General features: G+C 51.3%; 1 protein-coding gene across 1 annotated transcript; it reads left to right on the top strand.

The window, feature by feature from the left end:
• Nucleotides 1–2,786: 2,786 nt before the first annotated feature.
• On the top strand, nucleotides 2,787–24,604 carry RNF103 (ring finger protein 103). The gene is made up of 4 exons (XM_031949803.1): nucleotides 2,787–3,477; nucleotides 8,607–8,746; nucleotides 19,942–20,057; nucleotides 22,676–24,604. Exons 1-4 carry the CDS (start codon nucleotides 3,252–3,254, stop codon nucleotides 24,168–24,170), a joined length of 1,977 nt encoding a protein of 658 aa, XP_031805663.1. The 5' UTR covers nucleotides 2,787–3,251; the 3' UTR covers nucleotides 24,171–24,604.
• Nucleotides 24,605–25,101: the final 497 nt, after the last annotated feature.

Raw genomic sequence — 25,101 nt, 5'->3', positions numbered from 1 at the left:
TGCAGATGGCTCTCTCCATCACAAGTCTATTGGAACTGGCCTGAATGACTTTGCTGTTGAAAAGAGCCACGTCCACCAGATTTGATCTTCTTATAATCTTGCTGTTGCTGTGTATAATGTTCTCCTGGTTCTGCTCACTTCACTCAGCATCAGTTCATTTAAGTCTCTCCAGGCCTCTCTGAAATCATCCTGCTTATCGTTTCTTATAGAACAACAATATTCTATAACATTCATATATTATTCAGCCATTCCCCAATTGATGGGCATCCATTCAGTTTTTAGTTCTTTGCCATTACTAAAAGGGCTGCTACAAGCACTTTTGCACATGTAGCTCCCTTTCCCTCCTTTAAGATCTCTTTGGGGTATAAGCCCAGTAGAAACAGTGCTGGATCAAAGGGTATGTCCAGTTTGATAACCCTTTGAGCACGGTTCTATATTGCTCTACTGAATGGTTTGATCAGTTCACAACTCTACCAACAATGCATTGGTTTTCCAATTTTCCCACATCTCTAACATTTATCATGTTCCTTTTCTGTCACTTTAGCTAATCTGAGAAGTATGAGGCGGTATCTCAGTTATCTTAATTTGTATTTCTTTGACCAATAGTGATTTAGAGCATTTTTTCATATGAATGAAATGGTTTAAATTTCTTCATCTGAAAATTATCTGTTCATAACCTTTAACCAATTATCAATTGTAGTGAAATGCCTATTAAAGAGACCCAATAAATGCTCTTGTGCAGCCAGGTGGCAGAGTGAATAGAGCTCTAAGTCTGGTCAGGAAGACCTGAGGTAAAATTCAGTTTCAAACACTTACTAGCTGGGTGACATTGAGCAATTTGCCTCAATTTCCTCATCTGAGCTAAAGAAGGTAAGAATAAACAGAAGAAAATTCCAAATGCGAGAGTGAAACATGACTCTGAGCTTTCAAGTTTTAGATGAATAGATTCCCCCCAAGACAGCATAAGAAGACTTAAAGATTTTGATTTATGTTTGAAGTCTATCAATAAATACTTTTTGTGCTTTTCTGTCTTTAGGCATTTCTTTTGTAGTGGAGGAAAGAAACAGTTGTCTGATACTCGAATTATCTAAAACACTGAACATTTTTCTACTAGCTAATATTATGTAGTCATCATGTGCCAAGCTCCGTGCTGAGGACGTTATAATGTTTAGCCCATTTAATCTTCACAATTCTGGGAAGTGAGTGCTGCTATTATCCCCATTTTACAGATGAATTAACTGAGGCAAATAGTTAAATGACTTGACTAGAGTTAGATGGCTAGTAAATATCTGGATTGTCTCGCTGACTCTGAGCACTCGGCTCTACCTCACTAAGCTGCCCTAGCTTTCTTTAAGTGATGTTCTCCTCGGCCTTGAGTTGAGAGTGTATATATATATAATTGGGAATATATATGCATATATATAAAGAGCGCCAGAGTTTGGGGGTGGAAATAAACTCTCTGTGGAGTCCTGGCTCCTGATTGTGAACAGAGTTGGGTGTCCTTCGTGGGAAAGGATACTCCAGCCTCCCAGAGCTGGGGCCGGCCTGTTATAATATTTATTTTCCACATGCCATCCACTAAGGGTGTGTCAGGTGCCGCAGCGGTGAAGGACACGGCCCAGGACTCTGCGCTTTCGTGAAACACACAAATACGCAGAGACCTTTGTCTAGTCTGCTCAAAGACTGTCAAAATCGCAGAGACCAGAAGCTTTCCCCAAGGGGAGCCGCCTCGGGAGGGGAGGAGGCAGGAGGGGGAAATTTGCGCGGCCGTAGAAACAACTCCACAAATAGAGTCTAATTGCAAGTCGAGCCAACAAGCACTTATTAAGCGCCTTTTACGTAACCCGGGAATAGAAAAAAAACCCGCCCGGGCTTTTGGGGGGAAAAGAAACGGGCCCGGGGGAAGGAAAGGGGAGGGTTTTAAAAAAAAAATTCCAAGTCGCCTTTCCCTCTCCTTCCTTCCTTCCTCCTTCCTCCTTCCCCCCTTCCTCCCTTCCCTCCTTCCTCCCCCCCCCCCTCCCTCCCCCCCCCCCCCCCCCCCTTCCCCCCCCTTCCCCCCCTTTCCCTTTCTCCCTCCCTCCCCTCCCCCCCCCCCCTTTTTTCCTCCCCCCCCCCTCTTTCCCCTCCCCCTTCCTTTCCTCCCCCCTTTTCCCCCCCTCCCCTTCCTCCTCCCCTCCCCTTCCCCTTTCTCCCCTTCCCTCCCCCCCCTCCTTCCTCCTTTCCCCCCCCCCCCCCCCCCCTTTCCCCCCCCCCCCTTTTCCCCCTTTCCTCCCCTCCTTCCCCCCCCCTTTTCCCCCCCTCCTTCCCCCCCCCCCCCCCCCCCCCCCCCCCTCCCCCCCCCCCTTTCCCCCCCCCCCCTCCCCTTTCCCCCTTTCCTTTCCCCCCCCTTCCCCCCCCCCCCTTCCCCTCCTCCCCCGGAACACCCGCCCCCCGGGCCTTGGCCCGCCCCCCTGCAGGCCCCGCCCCCCCCCCCGGCCCCGGCCCCCCCGCCTTGCCCCGGTTTTTGCCGGGCCCGCCCCCCGCAGCCCTCCGCCCCGGGGACGGGGCCCCGTCCCCCTTCGGCCCCCCCCGGCCCCTTGGCCCTCCTGGCCCCGCCGGGGTTTGGGCCGGGGGCCCCCGGGAAAGCGGGGCCCGCGCGCCGGGGTCCTCCCCCGCCCCGCGGGCCCCCCCCGGCGGCGGCCGGGGCGCCTGCCCCGGGCCGCCCCAAAGGGCCGGGGCCCCGGGCGCCCCACCCCGGCCGTCCCGGGGCGGCCGGTGGGCCTTTGGGCCTGGCCGGCCGCCGGCGGCGGCCGCGGCGGGGTCCGCCCTCGCCTCCCTCGGCCGCGCGGCCCGCGCCTCCTCGGAACCTTTGGCGGCCGGCCCCGGAGGCCTCTGGCAGTGACCGAGCCCGGAACCCCCAGCCGCGCCCGGCGCTGCCCGCTGCCCCCCTCCGTTGGTGCTCCCCACGCCCCCCCTGCGGGGACTCCCCGCTCCTCCCCTGCAGCCCCTCCAGTCCCCCCTCGCACCCGAGCGCGGGTCTCGTCCCCCTGCTGCAGGCGCCTCCCATTAGCTTTCGGGGAGGCCCCCCCTTGATGGGGGCCCCCTGACCTCGGCTTCCGCCCCGGGTGGGCCCCTGGTGAGCGCCCCCATGGCCGCCCCGGAATGACCGGGGGCCGCGGGCCGCGTCCTTGGGCTCCCGCAGCGCGCTCCGCCTCGGCCGCCCCCTCCCCCGCTGAGCCGGACTCGGGGCGCCCTGAGGCGGCGCCGCCAAGATGTGGCTCAAGCTCTTCTTCTTGCTGCTCTACTTCCTGGTCCTGTTCGTGCTGGCCAGGTTCTTCGAGGCCATTGTGTGGTACGAGACGGGCATCCTGGCCACCCAGCTGGTGGATCCGGTGGCGCTGAGTTTTAAAAAGCTGAAGACCATCCTGGAGTGCCGGGGCTTGGGCTACTCGGGGCTGCCCGAGAAGAAGGATGTCCGAGAGTTGGTGGAGAAGTCCGGTAAGGGAGCGCGGGCCGCCGGGCAGGGCCAGGGGCTGCCCCCCTTCGCCAGGCCCCGGTCAGCCGCCTGGACGGACAACTGGCCGGGGGCGGGGGGGGGAGGGGCGGCAAAGCCCCGGCCGGGGGCACACACCGCCGCGGCGGGTCCCAGGCTGGCGCCCGGGGCTGTGGGTCCTAGAGACAAGCAGCTCCGCGGCACCACCGGCCTGCACCTGGGATTGCAGCGAGAGAGAAAGGGGAGCCAAAAAAGAGACAGGGAGGAGGAGAAGGGGCACAGAGAAGGGACAGAAGGAGAGGAGATAGAGCGAGAAGGGACAGAAGAGAGAGAAAAGGGGCAGAAAGAGGGACTACAAACAGGGAGAGAGAAAGAAGGGACAAAAGGAGAGGAGATAGAGCGAGAAGGGACAAAAGGGACAGAAAGAGGAACTACAAACAGAGAGAGAGAGAGAAGGACAGAAAGAGAGGAGATAGAGCAGAAGGACAGGAGAGAGAGAAAGGGACAGAAAGAGGGACTACAAACAGAGGGAGAGAGAAGAGGACAGAAAGAGAGGAGATAGAGCGAGAAGGGACAGGGAGAGAGAAAAGGGACAGAAAGAGGGACTACAAACAGAGGGAGAGAAAGAAGGACAGAAAGAGAGGAGATAGAGCAGAAGGGACAGAAGAGAGAGAAGGGCAGAAAGAGGGACTCATAACAGGGAGAGAGAAGAAGGGACAGAAAGAGAGGAGATAGAGCGAGAAGGACAGGAGAGAGAGAAAAGGGACAGAAAGAGGGACTACAAACAGAGAGAGAGAGAAAGAAGGGACAAAAGGAGAGGAGATAGAGCGAGAAGGGACAGAAGAGAGAGAAAGGGACAGAAAGAGAGGAGATAGAGCGAGAAGGGACAGAAGAGAGAGAAAAGGGACAGAAAGAGGGACTACAAACAGAGGGAGAGAAAGAAGGGACAGAAAGAGGAGATAGAGCGAGAAGGGACAGAAGAGAGAGAAAAGGGACAGAAAGAGGGACTACAAACAGGGAGAGAGAGAAAGAAGGGACAGAAAGAGAGGAGATAGAGCGAGAAGGGACAGAAGAGAGAGAAAAGGGACAGAAAGAGACAAACAGGGAGAGAGAAAGAAGGGACAAAAGGAGAGGAGATAGAGCGAGAAGGGACAGAAGAGATAGAGAAAAGGGGCAGAAAGAGGGACTACAAACAGGGAGAGAGAAAGAAGGGACAGAAAGAGGAGATAGAGCGAGAAGGGACAGAAGAGAGAGAAAAGGGGCAGAAAGAGGGACTACAAACAGGGAGAGAGAAAGAAGGGACAAAAGGAGAGGAGATAGAGCGAGAAGGGACAAAAGGGACAGAAAGAGGGACTACAAACAGAGAGAGAGAGAAAGAAGGGACAGAAAGAGAGGAGATAGAGCGAGAAGGGACAGAAGAGAGAGAAAAGGGACAGAAAGAGACAAACAGGGAGAGAGAAAGAAGGGACAAAAGGAGAGGAGATAGAGCGAGAAGGGACAGAAGAGATAGAGAAAAGGGACAGAAAGAGGGACTACAAACAGGGAGAGAGAAAGAAGGGACAGAAAGAGAGGAGATAGAGCGAGAAGGGACAGAAAGAGGGACTACAAACAGGGAGAGAGAAAGAAGGGACAGAAAGAGAGAAGATAGAGCGAGAAGGGACAGAAGAGAGAGAAAAGGGACAGAAAGAGACAAACAGGGAGAGAGAAAGAAGGGACAAAAGGAGAGGAGATAGAGCGAGAAGGGACAGAAGAGATAGAGAAAAGGGACAGAAAGAGGGACTACAAACAGGGAGAGAGAAAGAAGGGACAGAAAGAGAGGAGATAGAGCGAGAAGGGACAGAAGAGAGAGAAAAGGGACAGAAAGAGGGACTACAAACAGAGGGAGAGAGAAAGAAGGGACAGAAGGAGAGAAGATAGAGCGAGAAGGGATAGAAGAGATAGAGAAAAGGGACAGAAAGAGGGACTACAAACAGGGAGAGAGAAAGAAGGGACAGAAAGAGAGGAGATAGAGTGAGAAGGGACAGAAGAGACAGAAAGAGGGACTACAAACAGAGGGAGAGAGAAAGAAGGGACAGAAGGAGAGAAGATAGAGCGAGAAGGGACAGAAGAGAGAGAGAAAGGGACAGAAAGAGGGACTACAAATGGGGAGAGAAAGAAGGGACAGAAAGAGAGGACATAGAGCGAGAAGGGACAGAAGAGACAGAGAAAAGGGACAGAAAGAGGGACTACAAACAGAGGGAGAGAGAAAGAAGGGACAGAAGGAGAGAAGATAGAGCGAGAAGGGATAGAAGAGATAGAGAAAAGGGACAGAAAGAGGGACTACAAACAGGGAGAGAGAAAGAAGGGACAGAAAGAGAGGAGATAGAGCGAGAAGGGACAGAAGAGACAGAAAGAGGGACTACAAACAGAGGGAGAGAGAAAGAAGGGACAGAAGGAGAGAAGATAGAGCGAGAAGGGACAGAAGAGACAGAGAAAAGGGACAGAAAGAGGGACTACAAACAGAGGGAGAGAGAAAGAAGGGACAGAAAGAGAGGACATAGAGCGAGAAGGGACAGAAGAGACAGAGAAAAGGGACAGAAAGAGGGACTACAAACAGAGGGAGAGAGAAAGAAGGGACAGAAGGAGAGAAGATAGAGCGAGAAGGGATAGAAGAGATAGAGAAAAGGGACAGAAAGAGGGATTACAAACAGGGAGAGAGAAAGAAGGGACAGAAAGAGAGAAAAGAAACAGAGAGGGAGAGAGAGCTCCTTCTAGCTTCGCAAACGTCAGAGGCACAAGAAGTGTCCCTCTGAGCTCCTTCTCCCGGTGCAGGTGGCCACCTTACTTGCGATTTCCAGTGTCGGTTTCCTGGAACCCTAAGGCTACGTGACCTGCTCAGGGTCACCCACCGGGTGTCTGAGGCAAAACTTGAAGCCATGCTTTTGAGGGCACCCGGCTGTCCTTTCTGCCAAGTTGTCCATTTAACCTCATGGAGGTTACACCTCATGGTGTAAGGGCTAGTGGTTATCCTCATGATGGAGCATGGCACTGCAGCTGTCAATTTTTTATATCCTGGGGCCTTTTCCTCCATAAATAGAATAAAGAGGATTTTAAGCCAACAATTTTGTGAAGTTTTAAGCAAATGATTCCGTTTCCAGCGTCCTGGAAAAGAAAATGTGAGATTCCCTTCACTTTATGTGGGAGACTGGAATGATTTGTATGTTTTGTTTTTTTTAAGTTTGTGGAAAGTAAGTAACACTTTCAACAGAAAATCTCCTTAAAGATTTAAGGATTTCTCAGCAGTTCTGACTTTGTTTATAGAAAAACAGAAAATGATTTTGAACCATTTGAAAACATTCTTACAACAAATAAGTCATTTTAAGTTTCAGTTTATAAATTAAGTGTGTATGTGTATGTATCCATTTATATATTCTCCAGATTTTCCTGTATATATACCTGTAAGTGTAAATTTCATGTTTGTGTACATGTATACACGGATGCACTGTGTGTAATAATACCAAGGCAGCCGGTCCTTGTTTCGTGGCTTGTTAGAACTCTTGGTAAATCAGAGTGTGAAGATGCCTAGGCCTCAGGCTTAAAATTTATAGGGAGGAACATAGATTTTTAATAGAGAACAATGCCTTGTACTACGAGTGAAGTCTGTGCTTTAAACTCTAGAAAAAACTGGGGAAAGATAGGTGGAAACTTTAAGGAGGCTCTTCTTTTTTTGAAAAGGAAGTTTGGGAGAATGTTTTTCTTTGATGATCCTTTCTTATCTTGGCTTGAATTTCCATTTTCCCTGCATTTTTAGTCCTTGGCCCTAACAGCTGTAGGTTAATGGATTAAAACACCAGAAAGTGAAACCAAATGTAACACATGAACCCGATTTGTCCCTCTTACAGACAATTGGCTGGCTACATTTTTAACATAATGTCAGTGGGAACATTAACTTTTTTCCACTGAATTCTGAAATGTACATTTTTAAGGACCCCCCAAAATGTTCATTTTCTGCACAAGAGAAATATTACTGTATTTGTTTAAAAGATTTCTTTCCTTGTTCCTTCCTGTCCTTCCTCCCCACATGCACATATGTACACAAAGAAATGTATATTTGCTTTTAAGTTTTCCTTCCTGGATCAGGAACATACCAGGCTGGCTTTCGGTATGTAACTGTTGAAACCAATGGTTCTTTTTTGTTTGTTTCGAGTGTGGTCTGCTCTATATTTGTAAGGCTGCTTACTGTGTTAGATATAAATATTAACTCTTCTGGAACATTTACTTGTTAATGATTTGAAGGTGACAGTGTTATTAAATTCATATGTGAACTAGTCCCATGTTCTCTCTCTACAAAAAAAAAAAAGAGTTCATTTTTTTCCAATTAAAGATTGTGTCCTTTATTTTAGTGTGTTTTATTATGGGTTTTATTTCTAATCAAGAGAATTTAGTGAAGTAGCCAAAATCAAAGGTTCTTAATATGCATATTAATAAACAGGCACTACTGATGTAAGAAATGAGATCTGTCCTATAGACATGATTAGCTGTAGAAATATAGTATTATAAATTTTAGTCCTAGACAGATGAAATTAAAATTGTTTCAAAAACTAGATAACTAACTAGATGGTTGCAGATAACCTTAAAAGCTGCTGTGTTGATGTTAGCTGAGGATGGTAGTACTCCTTCCTATCTCAGTAAAAGCTAAGTCAGAGACTATATCTTAAGTTGTGTTTTTCTTTAGAGTTCAGTTGATGGTGAAAATTCACAATTTCTATTGTTTGTTTTGAAAGGTCAGGTTTTTGACACTTAATCATACTGCAGGATCCATTATTCATTTGGTACGTGACATCCAGCAAGTCCTTCTGCATCCCAGTTATTCAGTCTCTAAAATGACAATCTTATTTAACAACAGACTATTTATATGTGGCCCAAGTAAAAAGATATACTGTATAAAGTCTTAGGGTTATTGTGATTTATTTTTAGCTGTTGATAGAAATTCTACAATATCAATATAAATCTCACCTTTATGTGTCTATACAACAAAGTGATAGTGTTTAGCTATGTAAAGCTCATTCCAGACATTATGAAAGAAATAGGTTTAGAGGTGAATTTTGTCCCTTTGTCCTTTTTGAAGTTTTATTTCTCTAACTTTTTCCTTTAGGAGACCTGATGGAAGGTGAGCTTTATTCTGCACTCAAGGAAGAAGAAGCGTCGGAGTCTGCTTCGAGCACCAACTTTAGTGGTGAAATGCACTTTTATGAGCTCGTGGAAGACACCAAAGATGGCATTTGGCTGGTTCAGGTATTTGGTTCAGTGGCTCATTCACACTCACTTCAAAACTCAGGTGATCCTTCCAGAGAGGGGCTTATCTGTCACCAGGCTTCTTCTGAGCCAGCTCTTCCTGGCAGTGATAGCAGGCAGTTTTTGTGCGTCAGCTGTAGGCTGTTGAATCCCAAGGGAATAAAAGGAAGACTGAGTGTCTTGATTCCCGTTGTCTGGACTATTGTCTTTTTCCCTTCCTGTTCCCCAGACTGGAATAGATGGGTATTTGCTTGTGTAGTTCTGTCTGCTTTTAAAGCATTTTAGAAACAAAAAAGAGAAGCTGTTTAGGCAGACTTTTCATTGTGTTTGTAGAGATGGAAATACAGGCAAGCTGGAGAGGGTCGAGTTAGTGTTAGTTGATTAAACTATAGTTTTTAATCTTCAAAATTCAGAGCAATAAAATCAAGGCCTTTTAGACCTGATAAGGATCCTACAGATAATTAAACCCAGTGTCTTGACTTTCATGATGGTGAGCCTGCCTGTACGGGAGAGCCTGAGGTCATAGAGCTAATGGTGTAGAGTTCAGGGTTCAGAAATTCAATTTAGGTACATTTTTTCATTCTTCTTTTCCTTGGAGTCCAGAAGGAGGCAGTTAGAATAAAAGGAAGACTGGACACGAGGTCTGGAGACCTTGCTATAGAGGCCAGTAGTGGCAGCATTGACTTGGGCCAGTTGTCTTACCCTCCATACCACAGGCAGCGTCCACAATAGCGAACATCTCTGGGAAGAAGTTATGTCTGCCTGGTACTTCCTCACCGAAACCCTGGGATTTAAGCCAATTCATTGGAAAGAACAAACCGAGGCTTAGAGTGATTAAATGGCGGCATCCATCAGCCAAGGAAGGGTCTGCTCAAGTTCTTACTCTAGCCTGGCAAGCTCCTGAGCCACTTGTATGTAGTGCATGTGCCCATGGCAGGACAGGGATCTGATTGGCCTTAGCATCCCATAAATCATGGGAATCACATCTCACAAGTACCTAATTCACTTCAAATGGAAGCCCAAGTACCTTTTTGGGTGACCTGAGGTTCTAGGGCCTTTCTCCTCCCAAATTACCTTATGTTTACTTTGCCTGTGCTTAGTATATGTGTTATTTCCCTGGATAGAGGGATGCTCCCGGAAGGCAGGGCCTGTTGGGTTCTCCAGCATCTGGCACACAAGAGGGGTTCAATAAATGTTGATTGGTTAATTGCATAATAATGATAGATCATATTTATATAATGCTATAAAGCTTGCAAAGGGCCTTCCTTATTTGCATCCTTTATCTCATTTGATCTTCCCAGTCCTGTGAGAAAGTTAGGAATTGTTACTATCCCATTTTATAGATGAAGACTACAGGCTGGGGAGGGCAATAAAGTGAGAGTCCAGGGACTTTTTTTGGTGCCATTTGGATTTGCCCTCCCATCAATTAAGAGTCCTTGAATGTCTTTTTTAAAGCTATAACATCTTTGACCTGTTTAGTTTGTGTGAAGACACTTGCTCTTTGTTTCTTGTCCCTTAGGTTTATTTGTATTGGGACTTCCCAAGGAAATCTTAGATGGTTTTAATCATGCTAAAATGTTAGGGATAGTAAATTGTGTAGACTGTCCCATTGGCCTCTGTGTTCTACACGTCGGGACTTCATAGAATATTAGGGAAAGGTCCCAAGGATCAGAATGTTCATGATTATTGACTTTCCAGATTTGGGTTCCCAGAGTTTGTGTTGGCCAGCAACAGACTCACAAGGGCTCTTTGGAATCAACACTGGCATGTGAAGACTGTGCAGATTTTTAACAAAGTTGCTTCCAAGTGGAACTCTTTCATGGATATCAAGTGATAACTGCTGAATATTCAGCACTGCTAAATTCTGTAAATGTAAAACTCTGTAGATGCTAAATAAAAATTGTCCAGGATAATGTTCAATGGCCTCCTAGAGATAAAAATTTCAGATGAAATATGTTCCCTACCTTTGGGGAGTTGACAGATGGGTTTTTGGGAAACTGACTTATTAAGTTACTCGGAAGTAGAAAAGAGGGACTTTGTACCTAAACACCAGTTAACCTATTGAGTCTTGGCAAGGGAATGCTGGTCCTGGTAGGTCTTTGGGAAGATGCCCTAGCCACCATCAGTACTAATGGGATATTTTCAGAATCCATGATTTCTTCAGCCAGGATACCCTTTCCACCAGGGAAGAAGGCAGCCCCTATGCTTTTGTGGACAGTCTTTATGATCATCAACTGGACACCATCCTCCTGTTGATGAGCCTCTCAGGACGTGCCCACTCTGGTCCAGTGATTGAGGGTGGGCTTGTGCACCAGGGCTCGGGTTTTGCTGTGGATAGTCCGGAATCATCTCCACTCTGTGGAGATAAATCAGAGGAGAGACCTTTTCCCAGGGGTGGTGGTGATGCACAAGGCTCTCTGTGTCCACTTCTTTTCCGTGGTTTCCCTCGTATCCAATGGCACACCCTGTGAGATGTCTGAGACCAGGTTAACTGGCCGCTGGGTGTTGGCCTTGGGAGCTAACCCAGCTCAGTTTCTCAGGGCAGAAGGACTTGCTCTAGTTAATCCCTTTTAAGGGTTATATGATTGGTTTTTTTAAACCATAATTGAAACTGAGGGTACTGGAATTGAGGAGATAGGAATATTCTCTAGGCCACTGCTCTGTTATTTTTCCCTCCAAAGGTATTTAACTGGAGTTGTGAACTTCGGAAGGTCAGAGAGAAGTCAGCTCTGTTTGTCAGAAAGTCCCCAGGTTATCAGGAGGCTGGATCTTCTCTTCCCACAGGACACGTCCCTTCTCTTTTCGGGAGTTGGGTTTCACTCTCTCGGAGATCCAATGTTCATAGTGGGTCTGTGGCAGAGGGGAGTTCACGTTTGAGGGAGTCATCCAGGACATCCAGAGCTTGACTGCTGGGTTCCTGGTGAGGGTCCGAGCCAGGCCTTGAACCCAGGCCCTCCTGGCTGCCTTGGGGCACCTGTGGATCCTTGCTCTCTGTGACCTCCATTTCCTTTTCAAGTCAGCTTGGTGTTTTGGTGACATTGAGAAAGCATTTAGGGAAGTGTCACACAGCTGATAGTAGCTTTCCATGCAGCTTCGTGTATGTTCTGGGGTTTAAAAAGTGTAAATCCAGTCGGGAGGCAGCAGGCCTCTGCCTTGGAGCTTTCGCAAAGTGATGGTGGGCTTCCTTAGCTTATTGTCAGATCAGCAGGGGTCTCGGCACCCACCTTGGAGCCTTTTGCGTCCTCTGAAACTTAGAGAGTACCTGAGGGACAGGCCCCTGTGGAAGCCTTGCCCTTCCTCTGACCCTCTTTCCAAAAGCTTCTGGGCAGTCTTGGGCAAGCCCAGCCTCATGGTCCGCCTGCTGCCCGTAGCCCACCCTAGCAGCCCCAGGGCCGGGAGGCTCCTTCCCAGCACAGCGTTGCTGCCAGTCTCTTCTGTGGTGCCATCCTTTTCCCCCTTGGTCATGGTTGTCCTTCTGGTCCTGGGCCTCTCTTCTCTTGCTGGGACCCTCGGCGCTCCAGGCGCCTCCTTGTCACCATGTAAGCTTGATCTGCGGCCCGTGCTGGGCTCCGTGCCCTGGCCCCAGGATGCAGAGTCGCATGGAAGGACACGCACAGTTTAGCAGCTGTTTCTCAAGCCCGCCAGCTTTGCTCTTGTTGCTTAACCGCGCTGCTGGTTTGGCCATTGGCATAAAGGGAACCAGCCGCACTCAGCCGGACCAGGCAAGTGGGGGGAGAGCCAAGGGGCCAGGGCCGCCCTGATCTCTCAGGGGCTTCCTACCAGCCTCAGGACGCGAGGGCCATCGCCTCTGGGGGAGCCTGAGCCCAGGAGGGCGCCACAATGTGTCCCACGCTGTCCAGAGCCCCTGCTCTTACTGCCGGGGCATCGTTTCTGTGCAGGCTCGTGGCCTTCTCTACCAGCGCTCAAAACATAAAATGTCAGGCATTTGCCTTCCGACTTTATTTTTACCTTGCCCAGGAAAAGGACCAAAATAATACCAAATGTCCTCGGTTTGCTGCTGCCTATGGCATGAGCCATTTGGCCAAAATGTAGATTTTGAAATTTAATTGAAAATGCCTCGTCATAATGAAATGCTGACTTACAGGAAATGGAAACATCCTTGACTAAGTCCAGCTGATGGGATTAAAGATGTTTGCAGTTAGGTTGTCCTTGGTCTGATGCTAACTTGTAAAATCATAGACTGAGCTGCAGGACACCTTCCCTGATCCATCCCCCTCCTTTTATGGGTGGGAAAACAGGCCCAAAGAGTTACAGACACAAAAGGGGTCAGAACTTTGGCATCTTGATGCCCGCCTAGGCCAGTGTCCTTGGACCCGGAAGCCCAGCGCCCCAGAAGGCACATCAGCAGCCGCCATCTAGTGTCAGCAGGCAGCTTTCAGTCTGATGGGGAGGTGCTCTGGGCTCATCGATAAACATATTCAGCCATCGGGGGCTCCTCCCTACCCTGGGGCCCCTCAGTACGGGGGATCCCTCAGTATTGTGGGCCCCCTCGGCATCATGGGGCTGTTCTGTTTCGTGGGACCTCTCAGTATCATGGAGTCCCAGATGTCTGAGTCGATTCTCATTCAGTGCTTCCCTGCCCTCCTTGCCGTCCCTGGGGGTGGCTTTTGGGAAGACCGTCACCAGCTGGAGCCGGGAGATACAGTTTGCTCAGAATGATAGAGAAAACTGCCCGTTGAGACCAGAAGGAGAGTGAAGCGGGGCTTGTGCTTTGGTTGGGAAAGAAAGGGTTGCTGAAAGGAGATCTCAGGAGAGATGGTCCAGAAGGAGCCTGAAGCTCTTCCTCCTCTCCCCATGGCAGTGACAGGGCCCTTCTCCTCTTTGCCATGAACTTTGAGCCCCCTCCTCACAGCAGGCGGCCGTGGTGTCAGAGTGACCAGGCCAGCAGCCACCCCTTCAGACCCCTCTCATCTTCCATCTCGGGCACCCCTGCTGTGTGTGGCGGGCTGTTCTCGCCAGGTTACTGGTATCTGCCCATTGTACCCCAGTCAGTACCAGGGAGACCTCCCCAGCCTTGAAAACCCATGGGCACCATGAGGGGAGTCAGAGCAGAGCAAGTGTCTTTGGCAGGTCCGCAGAGGGAGAGCGTTCCAGGCCCTGGGTCTGGACAAAGAACTGGCTGGGGGAGAGTCGCTTGGATCAGCTTGGAAAGGGGCCTCTGACCGAGGCTTGTGCTTTGCCTGGAAGACTTCGGGGACCTGGTGAGACTTGTTGTGGACAGCTGTGGTCAGGCTTGGGATTCCCCTTGGAGGGGGAGAGACAAGCTCTGGGGGCCCTGGGAGGTGGGGACAGTGGTTCAGGCAGGCTTTGGGACGGCCAGGGCTTGGATGGGCTGTGGCCCAAACAAGGGACGGGTGGCAGGGCCAAGCCTGGGAAGTTGGTGCAGATGAGTAAGAGGGAAGAGCTAAGAGTGACTCTCTCTGTGGGGAACGTGAACGATGGCGGCCGTCGCCAAGGGGATAAGGAGCCAGGAGAAGGGACGAGTTTTGTGAAGATGGCTGCAGCCTGTGCAGGAGCCGTGAGGCTCGCAGGACCTCTACAGACATTTTCTCATTTGGTTCTTAAACTGCCCTGGAGGTGCTTCTGTTATAGTGACTGACTGACAGTTGAGGCTGCCCAGTTAAGTGAGTGGGCCAAGGTCACACAGCCAGCGAGTGTCTGAGGTCTCCCTGATTCATGCTGCCCCACTTCATTGCCAGAATTCACGGAGTAAGAGACTGAATTCTGTTTTCATTATGCTGCATTTGAAACACTTAAGGGATATCCAAGTGGAGGTGTCTGGCGGACAGCTGGAAATATCTCTGGCCCATAGTAGATACTAAATAAAAATTAAATGATAAAATGTCAGACTGGGGCTCAGGGGGTGATGAGGTCTGGAGGCATTTATTTCAAAGTCATTTACCTAGAGATGATAGCTATGTCTCCAGGAGCAGATGAGAGAGAAGGGGAGGGGGAAATAGTCTGTTAGATGACAACAGCATATCCCCTTTTCAGGTCAGGAAGAGGGTAATTTATTGTCTAAAGCAAACTTTAAGAAAACTCAGTACAGAAAGTAATTTGTTAAAAACCATAAGACTTGGTGGATAAAGCAAATTCCACAGGTAATGGCTGAATGTGCTGGTTTTCTAGATTTTTTTGGAAGCTCAAGAATGGCTTTTAAATGTTAGAATTGCGTTCATTTCGTGCCCTAAACTTTCTAGTAAATGCTTATTTCATCTTTTTAGCCCCCAAGCTCTAATACCACAGTTTTTGTATATACAATATCCCAAGTTGTTGTGAGCATGAGATTGTCCATAGCCATGTTAGCTCAGATAACAGAGTAAACATCCTTTACCCGGTAGGTGGGGACGTATCAGAAAAATCTTTCTTTTTAAAAAGTTTTTAAAATTCAATTTTGTTTTTAGTTCCAGATCCTCTCCTTCCCTCTACCCATTGACAAGAGAAGAACAAAATTTATTAATACATATAGTTGTGCAAAATAAATTCTGCATTAACCTTATTCCAAAGATAGAGACAGAGAGAGAGATGGAGACAGAGAGAGAGAGAGACAGACAGAGAGAGAGAATATTTCCATCTGTATTGAGTTCGTCAGAGAATTCTCTCTGTGGCCAGGGAGTGCTTTGGAATTGTGGTGGGTCGTCGTACTGATGGAGAAGCTAAGTGTCTTACAGTTGATGACGAGTGCAGTCTTGCTGTGGCCGTGTACAATATTCTCCTGGTTGTGCTCACGTCACTTTGCCTTGGTTCATATATCTCCTGTCAGGTTTTCCTGAGACAGTTCCCTTCAAGGTTTCTTACAGCATGGTAGCATTACATTTACCCCCACACCATAATTAGTTTAGCCATTGTCCACTTGAGGGGCATCCCCTGAATTTCCAGTTCTTGGCCACCACCAGAGAGCTGCCATACGTGTCTGAGCCCAGGCCCCTTTTCCCTGGATGCCCCCGGGGTGCCGCCCTAGGAGTGGTGTGGGGAGGTCAGACCAGGAGCGCTGTCGTGTTGCCCATCGGGCAGAGTCCCAAGTGGTGCCACGAGTGGTCAGGCCATTTCACAGCTCCCCCAACAGGGCATCCGTGCTCCTGTTCTCCCCCATCCCCTTCAGCTTGTGTCCTTTTCCTTTTCTTCATGATTAGCCAATCTGAGGGGTCTGAGATCGTGCCCCAGAGTTGTTTTAATTTGTATTTCTCTCTAACCAGTGCGTTTGCCATGACTAACGACGACAGGAGCTGGGGTTTCTTCCCCTGAAAGCTGCTTCTTTGGTCTCTCGGCCATGTTCTAGCTGGGGGGTGCTCCCAGAGCCCTCAGAGCTGCCCTGGGGAAATAGAGAAGTTGGCTTGGCCCCCGGGCCGGCCCGGAAGAGCCACTGTGGTGGGAGGCGGGAAAAGCCCCTACGGCTGTCTGCAAAGTGAAGAGCTTCCACGCTGGCCTGCCCTGGGCCTGGGAAAGCCTGGCAGTGGGGGCAGCTGGCTCCCTTCCCCCTCCGCCTCCCGACTTTAGCGCCGTGCCCGCTCAGGGATCATGGGAAAGGAAGCAAGGTTTGTCTTCCCCCAGGGGTGGCAGAGACTCCTGTTTAACCAAGTGGCACGGGAGCTTAGAGCGGCTGTGAAAGCGGCCCCCAACCTCTGTAGACGTCCAGGGTCCAAAGGACCGCTGAGAGCAGGACGAGAGCTGCAGGCAAATGAGGAGGGGAGGGGGGAAGGCATCCAGGAGGCTGCTGTCTTTGCGCTCTTTTGGAAGCCCCTTTGGGGGGGAGGGGTCACTTCCCAGGGCCGGGGTCACTCTCCTCCGGGCCAGGGAGAGGAGGTGCTCTCTTGGGTGCGTGCTTTATGTGGGTAGAGGTTCCCTGACCCTCGGGGGCTCCGGCTCTTCCTCCCTGGGGCCTCCCTTGCAGCGAGCACAGTCCTGAGCCTTTGTTTCCACCTGAGCCCCTGGCCTGGGCCTTCTCTGTGGCCTGCTCCCGTGTCCTCCTGGGCATGTGGCCGGCCACTGGCCAGCTCCTCCTGATGGTACGGATTTCCCAGGGAAAGACAGGCCCCGAGGGCATCTCGGGGCATCATCTATTGTCCCTAATGTCCCTGAGAGGCGGCTGCGGGCTGAGCCCGATTTTAGAAATGGGGACATGGACTTGCCCAGGCTTAAACAGTCAGTGCTCGAGGCTCGGCCTCCCTCACCACAAGCCCGGCCTCCCTCACCACAAGCCCGGCCTCCCTCACCACGGCCCGGCCTCCCTCGCCATGGCCCAGCCTCCTTACCACAGCTCTATGTGGGTGCAGGCTCCCTGACCCTTGGGGGCTCTGGCTCTTCCTCCCTTGCAGTGAAGACAGTCCTGGGCCTTTGTTTCCACCTGAGCCCCCAGCCTGGGCCTCGCTCACGGTGGCCCAGCCTCCTTTGCCCCGGGCCCAGCCTCTGCCCTCTGCGCTGCCCCCGGCCTCAGACACAGGGGCTTGGCCCTGGTCACGGGCAGCGGGTCCCAGCCGGGGTCTGGGGGTTTGGTAGGGCCAGTGTGTCCCCACTGAGCTGACCGGCGGGCGACCTCCTGGGCCTGGAGCTGGCAGGAGGGGAGTTCCGCTCTGACCTTGGGCGCCCCCGGCAGGGTGACCCCGGAAGGCTGTCTGTCCTCCAGACCACCTCCCTCTCCTTGTCTTAGTATTTGTGTCTCCCTCCAGGCGGAGTCGTCAGGCTTTGCAAGTGCCATGGAGTGTTTTGCGCAGAGTAGGTACCTTACAAATCCCTAATAACTGAAGGGATACCTTGGTGAGGAAACCCCTCCCCTGTGCAGCTCAGCCCCCCCCCTTTTCCTCCTTGGGGTGACTAGCCCAACATGGACGGCCTGAACTTGCCCCTCGAGACCACTTGGCTGGCATGAGTGAGAAGCCCCTCAAGGGCAGCTCTGGTCATGTGAGCTCCTGCTGCCCCCTGAGGAGCCGGGCACGGCCCCAGCTCTTGGCACTCACTGACCTGCTACCAGACAGCCCGAGATGACCCAGAGGGGGCAAGAAGGGAAGGCTGAGGGAGGGCGCACCGGGGGTCAGAGCAGAGGCCTGGAAGGGGGGGAAGGCTTAGAAGCCAGATGGGACCCCCGACACTCACCCCTCCCCTCTCCCCCTTGACCCCTTGGTAAACCAGGCACCCCCTCTATTATATCATCTCTAAGGCCCAGCCCAGCCTCAGTCAGTCACACCCGTTCTCCTCTGCCTTTGCTACTACACAGGGGGAGGAAAGGCCTTGCTTCTGACCGGTCCCACTCACCTGGGCCCTCCCTGCAGCCCCGTGGCCCTGCTCCACTTCAGTCTCTGCTCCACTTCCACTGGCAGCTTGCCCTCCCCCCTCCACAGTGGCTCTCTCCCACTTTCCCCTTCCTCCTCCAATCTCTCCCCCAGCCCGGCTCAGGGCCCGTCACTCGGGGCTCTCTCCTCTCACCTGGAGGCGGCCTGGCTCCTCTTCCCTCACAGGTGAACCTGTGCCGTCCGGCTCCTCCCTCTCCCTCTCCCCCTGGTTTCAGTTTCCCTTGCCCCGGAGCACTGAGCCCAGGGCCGGGCACGTTTGTCCGCATGTGGTCTCTCCCATCTGACCGTAACCTCCTTGAGGGCAGGGACGAGACCTTCTCTTTGGCTGGACCGCTGTGGGATGCCTGAAGGGGCCAATGGAACAAAGGCCTTGGGGAGGATTGGCTCATGGCGGGAAGAGGCAGGCCCCTGTACAGCAACATTCCTCTCTGGGAAAGGGAGGGTTAAGGTTATTTCCTTGTCTCGAGACCGTGGAGCCCTCTGGGCCAGGTCCGGGTTCAGGAGCCCCCAAGGTCGGGTCTGTTGGCAACATAGTAACCAACTGCTAAATGCTTACTGGGTGCCAGGTGGGCAGCGGGTGGGGCAGTGGATCAGAGCCCCGGCCTGGTGTCAGGAAGACTCATCTCCCCAAGTTCAAATTTTGCTTCAGACATTGGGGGAACCCGGCCAGGTCTCTTCACCCTGTGTGCCTCGGTCTCCCCAGGGCTCAGATGGGCTGGAGAAGGAAATGGCCAAACCAGCCAGGTACCTTTGTCAAGAAAACCCCAAAGGGGGTCACGAAGAGCAGGACCCGACTGAGAAACAACAATGTGCCAACCTGGAGAGCCAGAGAAAGGCACAAGAGGGTCCCTGCCCTCAAGGAGTTCACACTCCCCTGAGGAAAGGTGGCACCGTGGGCACAGGGTGCGTGCACAGTGAGGGAAGGAAATGGCCTGAAGTGGTGGGAGTTGCATCCAAAGGGAATTCTTGCTGCACTGAGGTTCTGGAGGCCATAAAATCTGAGTGGGGGAGGGAATGAGGAGCTGAATTCCCTGAGCGGTGGAGGCTCCCACCTTTGCCCTCTCTGACAGGGAAGGGGTTGCTGAAGAGGCGGCACAGAGCTGTATCCCTCCGGCAGAAGGATGAGATTCAGAATTCCCAGAGAGCATGCAGGTGGGACATGATGGCGTCCTGAGACCAGAAAGTCAGAGAACTAGTTTCAGCCTAAAGTTATTCTGTTTCAGAATCATCTTGATTACTGGGAAACTTTTCTTCCAAATTCAGGTGTTGTGAAGCCACATATTCAGTCTGTGTGGTTTATTTGAGCAGGCTGCAACCTTCTTTGGAAATGAGGGTTAGCTGTCATTTGTCATTATGGATAATTGGGTCTTTAAACACAATTTGTCATTTAGCATTTTAACATTTCAAATTTGCCTTTTTGAGCAGCCAACAATATTAGAGGGATTTTCAGAGATTTCTTGGTTGTCTTTGCCATTTAAAGCATTTAATGAGTGTCTGGCCCCAGGGCATCCTCCCAGATGGAGACAGCTGAGAATTTGATTCTAGGAAGCCTGTCAGCGCTTCCCACCACTTGAACCCCAGTTGAGAACTGGCTGCAGAGAATTGTGGCTCCAGCCCGGAGGGACGGTTTGGAGTTTTCCCAGAAAGCTCATTTCCCTGAGTTTGTCATAGAGGGAAGGGTCAGGCCCAGTAACTTGGTGAGGAGGAACTTCTGGCCTGATGGATGGCTAGTTAGGGTGTTGGAGCTGTGTAACGTCTGGCTCTGGAGGCCCTGTGGGGCCTTGTCCATTTTGTCGGGTTAGCGTTTGCAGGGGAGACGATGATGTGGCAGAAGAATCAGACACCGGTGTGAGGAGCTGAATTCTGTCTCTTTCCTTTTGGCTACAGGTCATAGCAAGTGACAGAAGTCCTCTGGTGGGGAAGGTCCACTGGGAGAAAATGGTGAAAAAGGTGTCCAGATTTGGAATCCGCACGGGAACTTTTAACTGCTCAAGCGATCCCAGGTAAGCCCTCCTGCCCTTCTGAGTCCTCTGGGCCTTAGGAAGAGCCATAAACCCAAGGGGCTGGTGGGGATCCGAGCAGGGGCCGCTGCCGGCAGACGCCTGTGGCTGAGAGGAGGTTGCTAAGGTCCCCTCGGAGCCGCAGTGTCAGTGTGACCCAGAATCCCCTTGGTGCAACTGCTTGGCTTCTTCTTGAATTAAGCACCAGGAAATTTCCGAAGCGAGGATCCACAGGCTTCCTTTTTGCTTTGTGCCCCGTGTGTGGGTGAATTCTTCCCTTTGGCTCTGGCCGCCCTTGCCAGCCACGCTGACCTCTGCCCCGTCCCATCCCTGGCACTTGGGAGCCAGCAGGCTGTGAGGGGGGAGTTTCCACGCCCTTGATACTTGACCCCAGAAGTCACTTAGTCCCTCTTCCCCCCCACCCTGGGCTGAAATATCACAAAGTGGCAAACCTGTGCCCACCCTTGGGCCTGATGCCTGCTGCTAACGGTGTCAGGAAGTCACATGTCTCTGCCAGTCACAAGTCCTGGTCGGTTTTCCCTGAGCCCACAAGCAGATAGCTCAGGTCCTGATAGCAGAGATGAGGGAGTTTTACTGCAGAAATTGGAGGCCTGGGTGACCCCGGGTCCTGACCCTCAGTGTCACGGAGCAGTCAGGGCTGACCAGCCAGCCTCCGGTCACTCAGGCTGCTCGTGCCCGACCTCCCCGTGCTGTCCAGATGGCCTCCTCACTACTTCTGGGCCTGCCACAGTTCCCCCTCTTGCCTCTTGGAACCCTTTAAGATGGAGCTAAAGTTGGTTTTCCCCCCGAGTTTTTTCTTCTCTCCCAGGGCACATCCCTCTCTCCTTTTCGGTGCTTTATCCCTTGGCCCTTCCTTCTCCCCTATTGATTTTGTGTGTTCCTATTGTTCCTGTAATTGGATGGAAAGCTCGAGGAGAATGGGTGCTGGGTTATTGCCCCATGCCTTGGACTTTGGGAAATAGTCTTGATTTCACAAAAACCACACTTTGAAAAAGGCTGCACGTCCTGATTTTGGGATCACGGGCTCTTCACTGCTGCGCTGTGGGAGGTGCTTCCAAAATCCCTCCTTTGAGTGATCCCTAAGGTTCAGGGGTCCTCCTCCAAGCCTGTACCTGTGGCATTGGTCAGAATGACCCAGGTGTATCCCAGTATCTCGGTGTAGACTTGTCTCCATCACAGGATGCAGAAGTGATTAAACGTGATCCCTTTGCACCGCTCCTCTTGAGTTACCCACTTTGTGCCCGTTTGTTGGGGTGAGAATTATCCAGAGAGCTTTTAACCATTAAGAGACCTTTAGAATGGCATATTGGGTAGGACTTCTTTTACAAATAAATGAAAGCTTTCGTGAATGAGTCTCGGTTCCCTGGTGTTTTGGAAGAATACAAGTCACCGCAGAAAAGCCCTTGGGGATGATCCCATTGTCAGCCATAAGAAAAATGTGAGAATCTCTGGGACAGAAGGCACTGTCCACATGAGGTCATTTTAGAATTTCACAACATTCGGTTGTTTGGCCATGGCCCCCTTCCCTTGGCGTGCTGTGCCGGGCTTTCCATGTGGTTCTCCTGATTCTGCTTCCTGCCATTTGCATCAGAGCATTGAAGTTTTCACGTGCTTCTCTGTAGTCGTCATATTCGTTGCAGATACTTAGACTTTGCTGAATTCAGTCAATCAACAAGCATTGACCAAGTGCCCGCTGTATGTGGCAGGTGCTGGGGATGGAGCCATAAAGGATAGTTCCTCCCTTCAAGGTAATTATAATCTCCTTAGGAAGAAGATGCTCAAAGAGGAATAGAGACTGCTTGGAGACGGAAGAAATGCAAACTTATTTACTTTGGGTCATAGGAATCATATCTTGAGATGCCCAGTGAAGGCAGGGGCCTTGAGCCGACTCCTGGGGGGAGGATGAGAATAAAAGTGTTCTGGGCTTGGGGAACAAATGCAGAGGCGGGCGGTAGGACGCCCAGTACTGGCAGCTGCTCTGCAGTACTTTGGCCACTTCCACCAGTTTCCTTTTTTTTTTTAATTGCAATAAGCGTGATGAACCTTTGACCTTTTAGAAAAGAAAACTTATAGGACAAAAGCAGAAAATTGGAGAGGAGGAGAAATCTTACTGCAAATTTCTCATATTAAAAAAACACTAAGAAATATAAAGAAAGGGAACAAATAGGCTCCGATCTGAACTCAGGAAGCAATAGCTCCTGTCTCTGGAGGTGGGGAGTGCTGTTCATCAGGATCCTCTGGGATCTTGAGAGTAGCTAAGCCTTTTGCAGGCGCTCACTGTTGCTGTTATCCTCTTGCTGTTACTGTGAGGGGGATGTTTCTCATTTCTTAAATACATAGAAAGCTGAACCAGAATTCCCTAAATGAGAAACAGACAAGGGTATGAACAGACTGTTTTTAGAAAGAGAAATCCAAGCTATCAAGTTTTATGAAAAAGTGCAGTAAATCATTAATAACTAGAAAAGTGCAAATTAAAACAACTCAGAGGTGCCTGGGCAGGGGAGCCTCGGTCCTTTGGGAGCGGAGTACCAAGGGCGCTGCCCAGCGAAGCAGGGGCTGGGGACGCGACGCTCTCGGCTCACGCTGTCTCTCTCTCGTAGGTATTGCCGTAGGCGAGGCTGGATCCGCTCAACCCTCATCATGTCCGTGCCCCAGACCAGCACGTCCAAAGGGAAGGTGATGCTCAAGGAGTACAGCGGGCGCAAGATGGAGACGGAGCACATCTTCAAGTGGATCACCGCACATGCAGCTTCTCGCATCAAAACCATTTATAACGCGGAGCACCTGCGGGAGGAGTGGAACCGCAGCGACCAGTACTGGGTGAAGATCTACCTGTTTGCCAGCCTAGACCAGCCGCCAGCCTTCTTCTCCGCCCTCAGCATCAAGTTCACGGGGAGGGTCGAGTTCATCTTCGTCAATGTGGAGAGCTGGCCCAACCGCAGCTCGATGACGGAGCTGGGCATCCACAGCATGCCCTCCTACATCCTGCGGACGCCCGAGGGCATCTACAGGTACGGGAACAACACGGGTGAGTTCCTGTCCCTGCGCGCCATGGACTCCTTCCTGCGCTCGCTGCAGCCCGAAGTCAACGACCTGTTTGTGCTGAGCCTGGTGCTGGTGAACCTGATGGCCTGGATGGACCTGTTCATCACGCAGGGTGCCACCATCAAGCGCTTCGTGGTGCTCATCAGCACGCTGGGCACCTACAACTCGCTGCTGATCATCTCCTGGCTGCCGGTGCTGGGCTTCCTGCAGCTGCCCTACCTGGACAGCTTCTATGAGTACAGCCTGAAGCTGCTGCGCTACTCCAACACCACCACGCTGGCCTCCTGGGTGCGCGCCGACTGGGTCTTCTACTCCTCGCACCCCGCGCTCTTCCTGGGCACCTACCTGGGCCACGGGCTGCTCATCGACTACTTCGAGAAGAAGCGGCGCCGGCAGCACCATGCCGAGGAGCCCAACAACCTCGAGTGGCTCTCCAGCCTGTGGGACTGGTACACCAGCTACCTCTTCCACCCTATCGCCTCCTTCCAGAACTTCCCCGTGGACTCGGACTGGGACGAAGACCCCGACCTCTTCCTTGAGCGCCTGGCCTTCCCGGACCTGTGGCTGCACCCGCTGATCCCCACCGACTACATCAAGCACCTGCCCACCTGGCGCTTCCGGGGTCCGGATGTGCCGTCCGAGGAGGACGCGTCGGAGGCCCCCCGGGAGCCCGACGATGACTCGGATGGCGAGGGCGGGGAGACGGAAGCGGCTGGCCCCGCCATGGAAGGAGGCCGCCTCCAGGATGGGCCCCGCTCGTGTGCCGACCGGTGCCGCCGGGCCGGCCCCCCCGAGGGGGCGGCGGAAGACGGGGAGCCCGCCTGGCCTGCCGACATGCTGCGCTGCACCGAGTGCGTGGTCTGCCTCGAGAACTTTGACCGCGGCTGCTTGTTGACGGGCCTGCCCTGCGGCCACGTCTTCCACCAGAATTGTATCGTCATGTGGCTGGCCGGGGGCCGGCACTGCTGCCCCGTCTGCCGGTGGCCCTCGTACAAGAAGCAGCCTCCACGCGGCCGCCGGCCGCCCCCCTCGAGTGACGCCGCGTCCTGATGGGCAGCGCTGTCCTGTGGAGCCCGGGCTCGCTGAGGGTGCGCCCCGTCAGTGTTAGTCACAGCGTTTTTGTGGTTTGAAGTTTAGTTTAATGTTAGTGCAGTGACCAGAAATATACATTATGCTAACGTTAATGGCAGAATTATTTGGTTGCCTTGTGTGTCAAATGGAATGCATACTTAATTGTACAAACTTTTCTTTACTCCGTTGGAGATTCAGCAGTTGATGTTTTTGGTAAGCACAAAAAGGCGAGACAGAAGTCTATCCTAGCAAGAGATGACAAGTTGGGGTTCAGAGTCCAATGAGATTGACGGTTGCTTCTCTTAAATGTTTCCTCCCTTTTTACAGTCTCTCTGTTCAGCACCTTTGGTTGAATAATGTATCTCTGAGACATGAAATTTAAGAAACCTATGAAATAAATTATTTTAAACCCAGAAGGCTGCAGACTTTCCAAAATGAAATCATTTTTGATAAAGTAAATAAATATAGATATAGATGTCTGAATATTTGATTTATCTGTAAAAACTAATAAAATATAATTTTGGTCTCTTTTACAAAAGAATAATAGAAATCATTGGAGTCTGGTTGGCTGAGAAATAGCGCTCTCCTGTGTCACCATCAGTTTTAAGTTAGCTTTGTCAGGGAAGATGCTCATCATGGGATTTTTCCAATTCTCATTGCCCACTTTTCAGTAAAAACTGCTGGAAGGTAGAGTCGTCCCACTCGTAATGACTGCCATAGAGGTGCCCGTAGGCACTATTCAGGGCGATTTGTGGTCGCCCGACGTTGTGGTTAAAGGAATGCTCTTTTAAAGGGCTTTAAGTGGCCACCTTTTATTAACATTGGATTCTTTTTTGAAATAAAATTAGAGCAACCCATTTGCTTTGATGGGACCATGTAGTACTTTCAAAGAAACAGCTCCTCAGCTTTC

This window comes from Sarcophilus harrisii, chromosome 2 (assembly GCF_902635505.1).
Source record: "Sarcophilus harrisii chromosome 2, mSarHar1.11, whole genome shotgun sequence".
NCBI lineage: Eukaryota > Metazoa > Chordata > Mammalia > Dasyuromorphia > Dasyuridae > Sarcophilus > Sarcophilus harrisii.
Note: the sequence above shows the minus strand (reverse complement) of the source record. Positions and strands in the feature narration are given on the sequence as shown.

Coding starts and splice junctions, on each gene's coding strand:
- RNF103 (XM_031949803.1), top strand. CDS start 3,252: ATGTGGCTCAAGCTCTTCTTCTTGCTGCTCTACTTCCTGGTCCTGTTC. Junction 3,478..8,606: donor AGAGTTGGTGGAGAAGTCCG/GTAAGGGAGCGC, acceptor TTTTTCCTTTAG/GAGACCTGATGGAAGGTGAG. Junction 20,058..22,675: donor AACTGCTCAAGCGATCCCAG/GTAAGCCCTCCT, acceptor TCTCTCTCGTAG/GTATTGCCGTAGGCGAGGCT.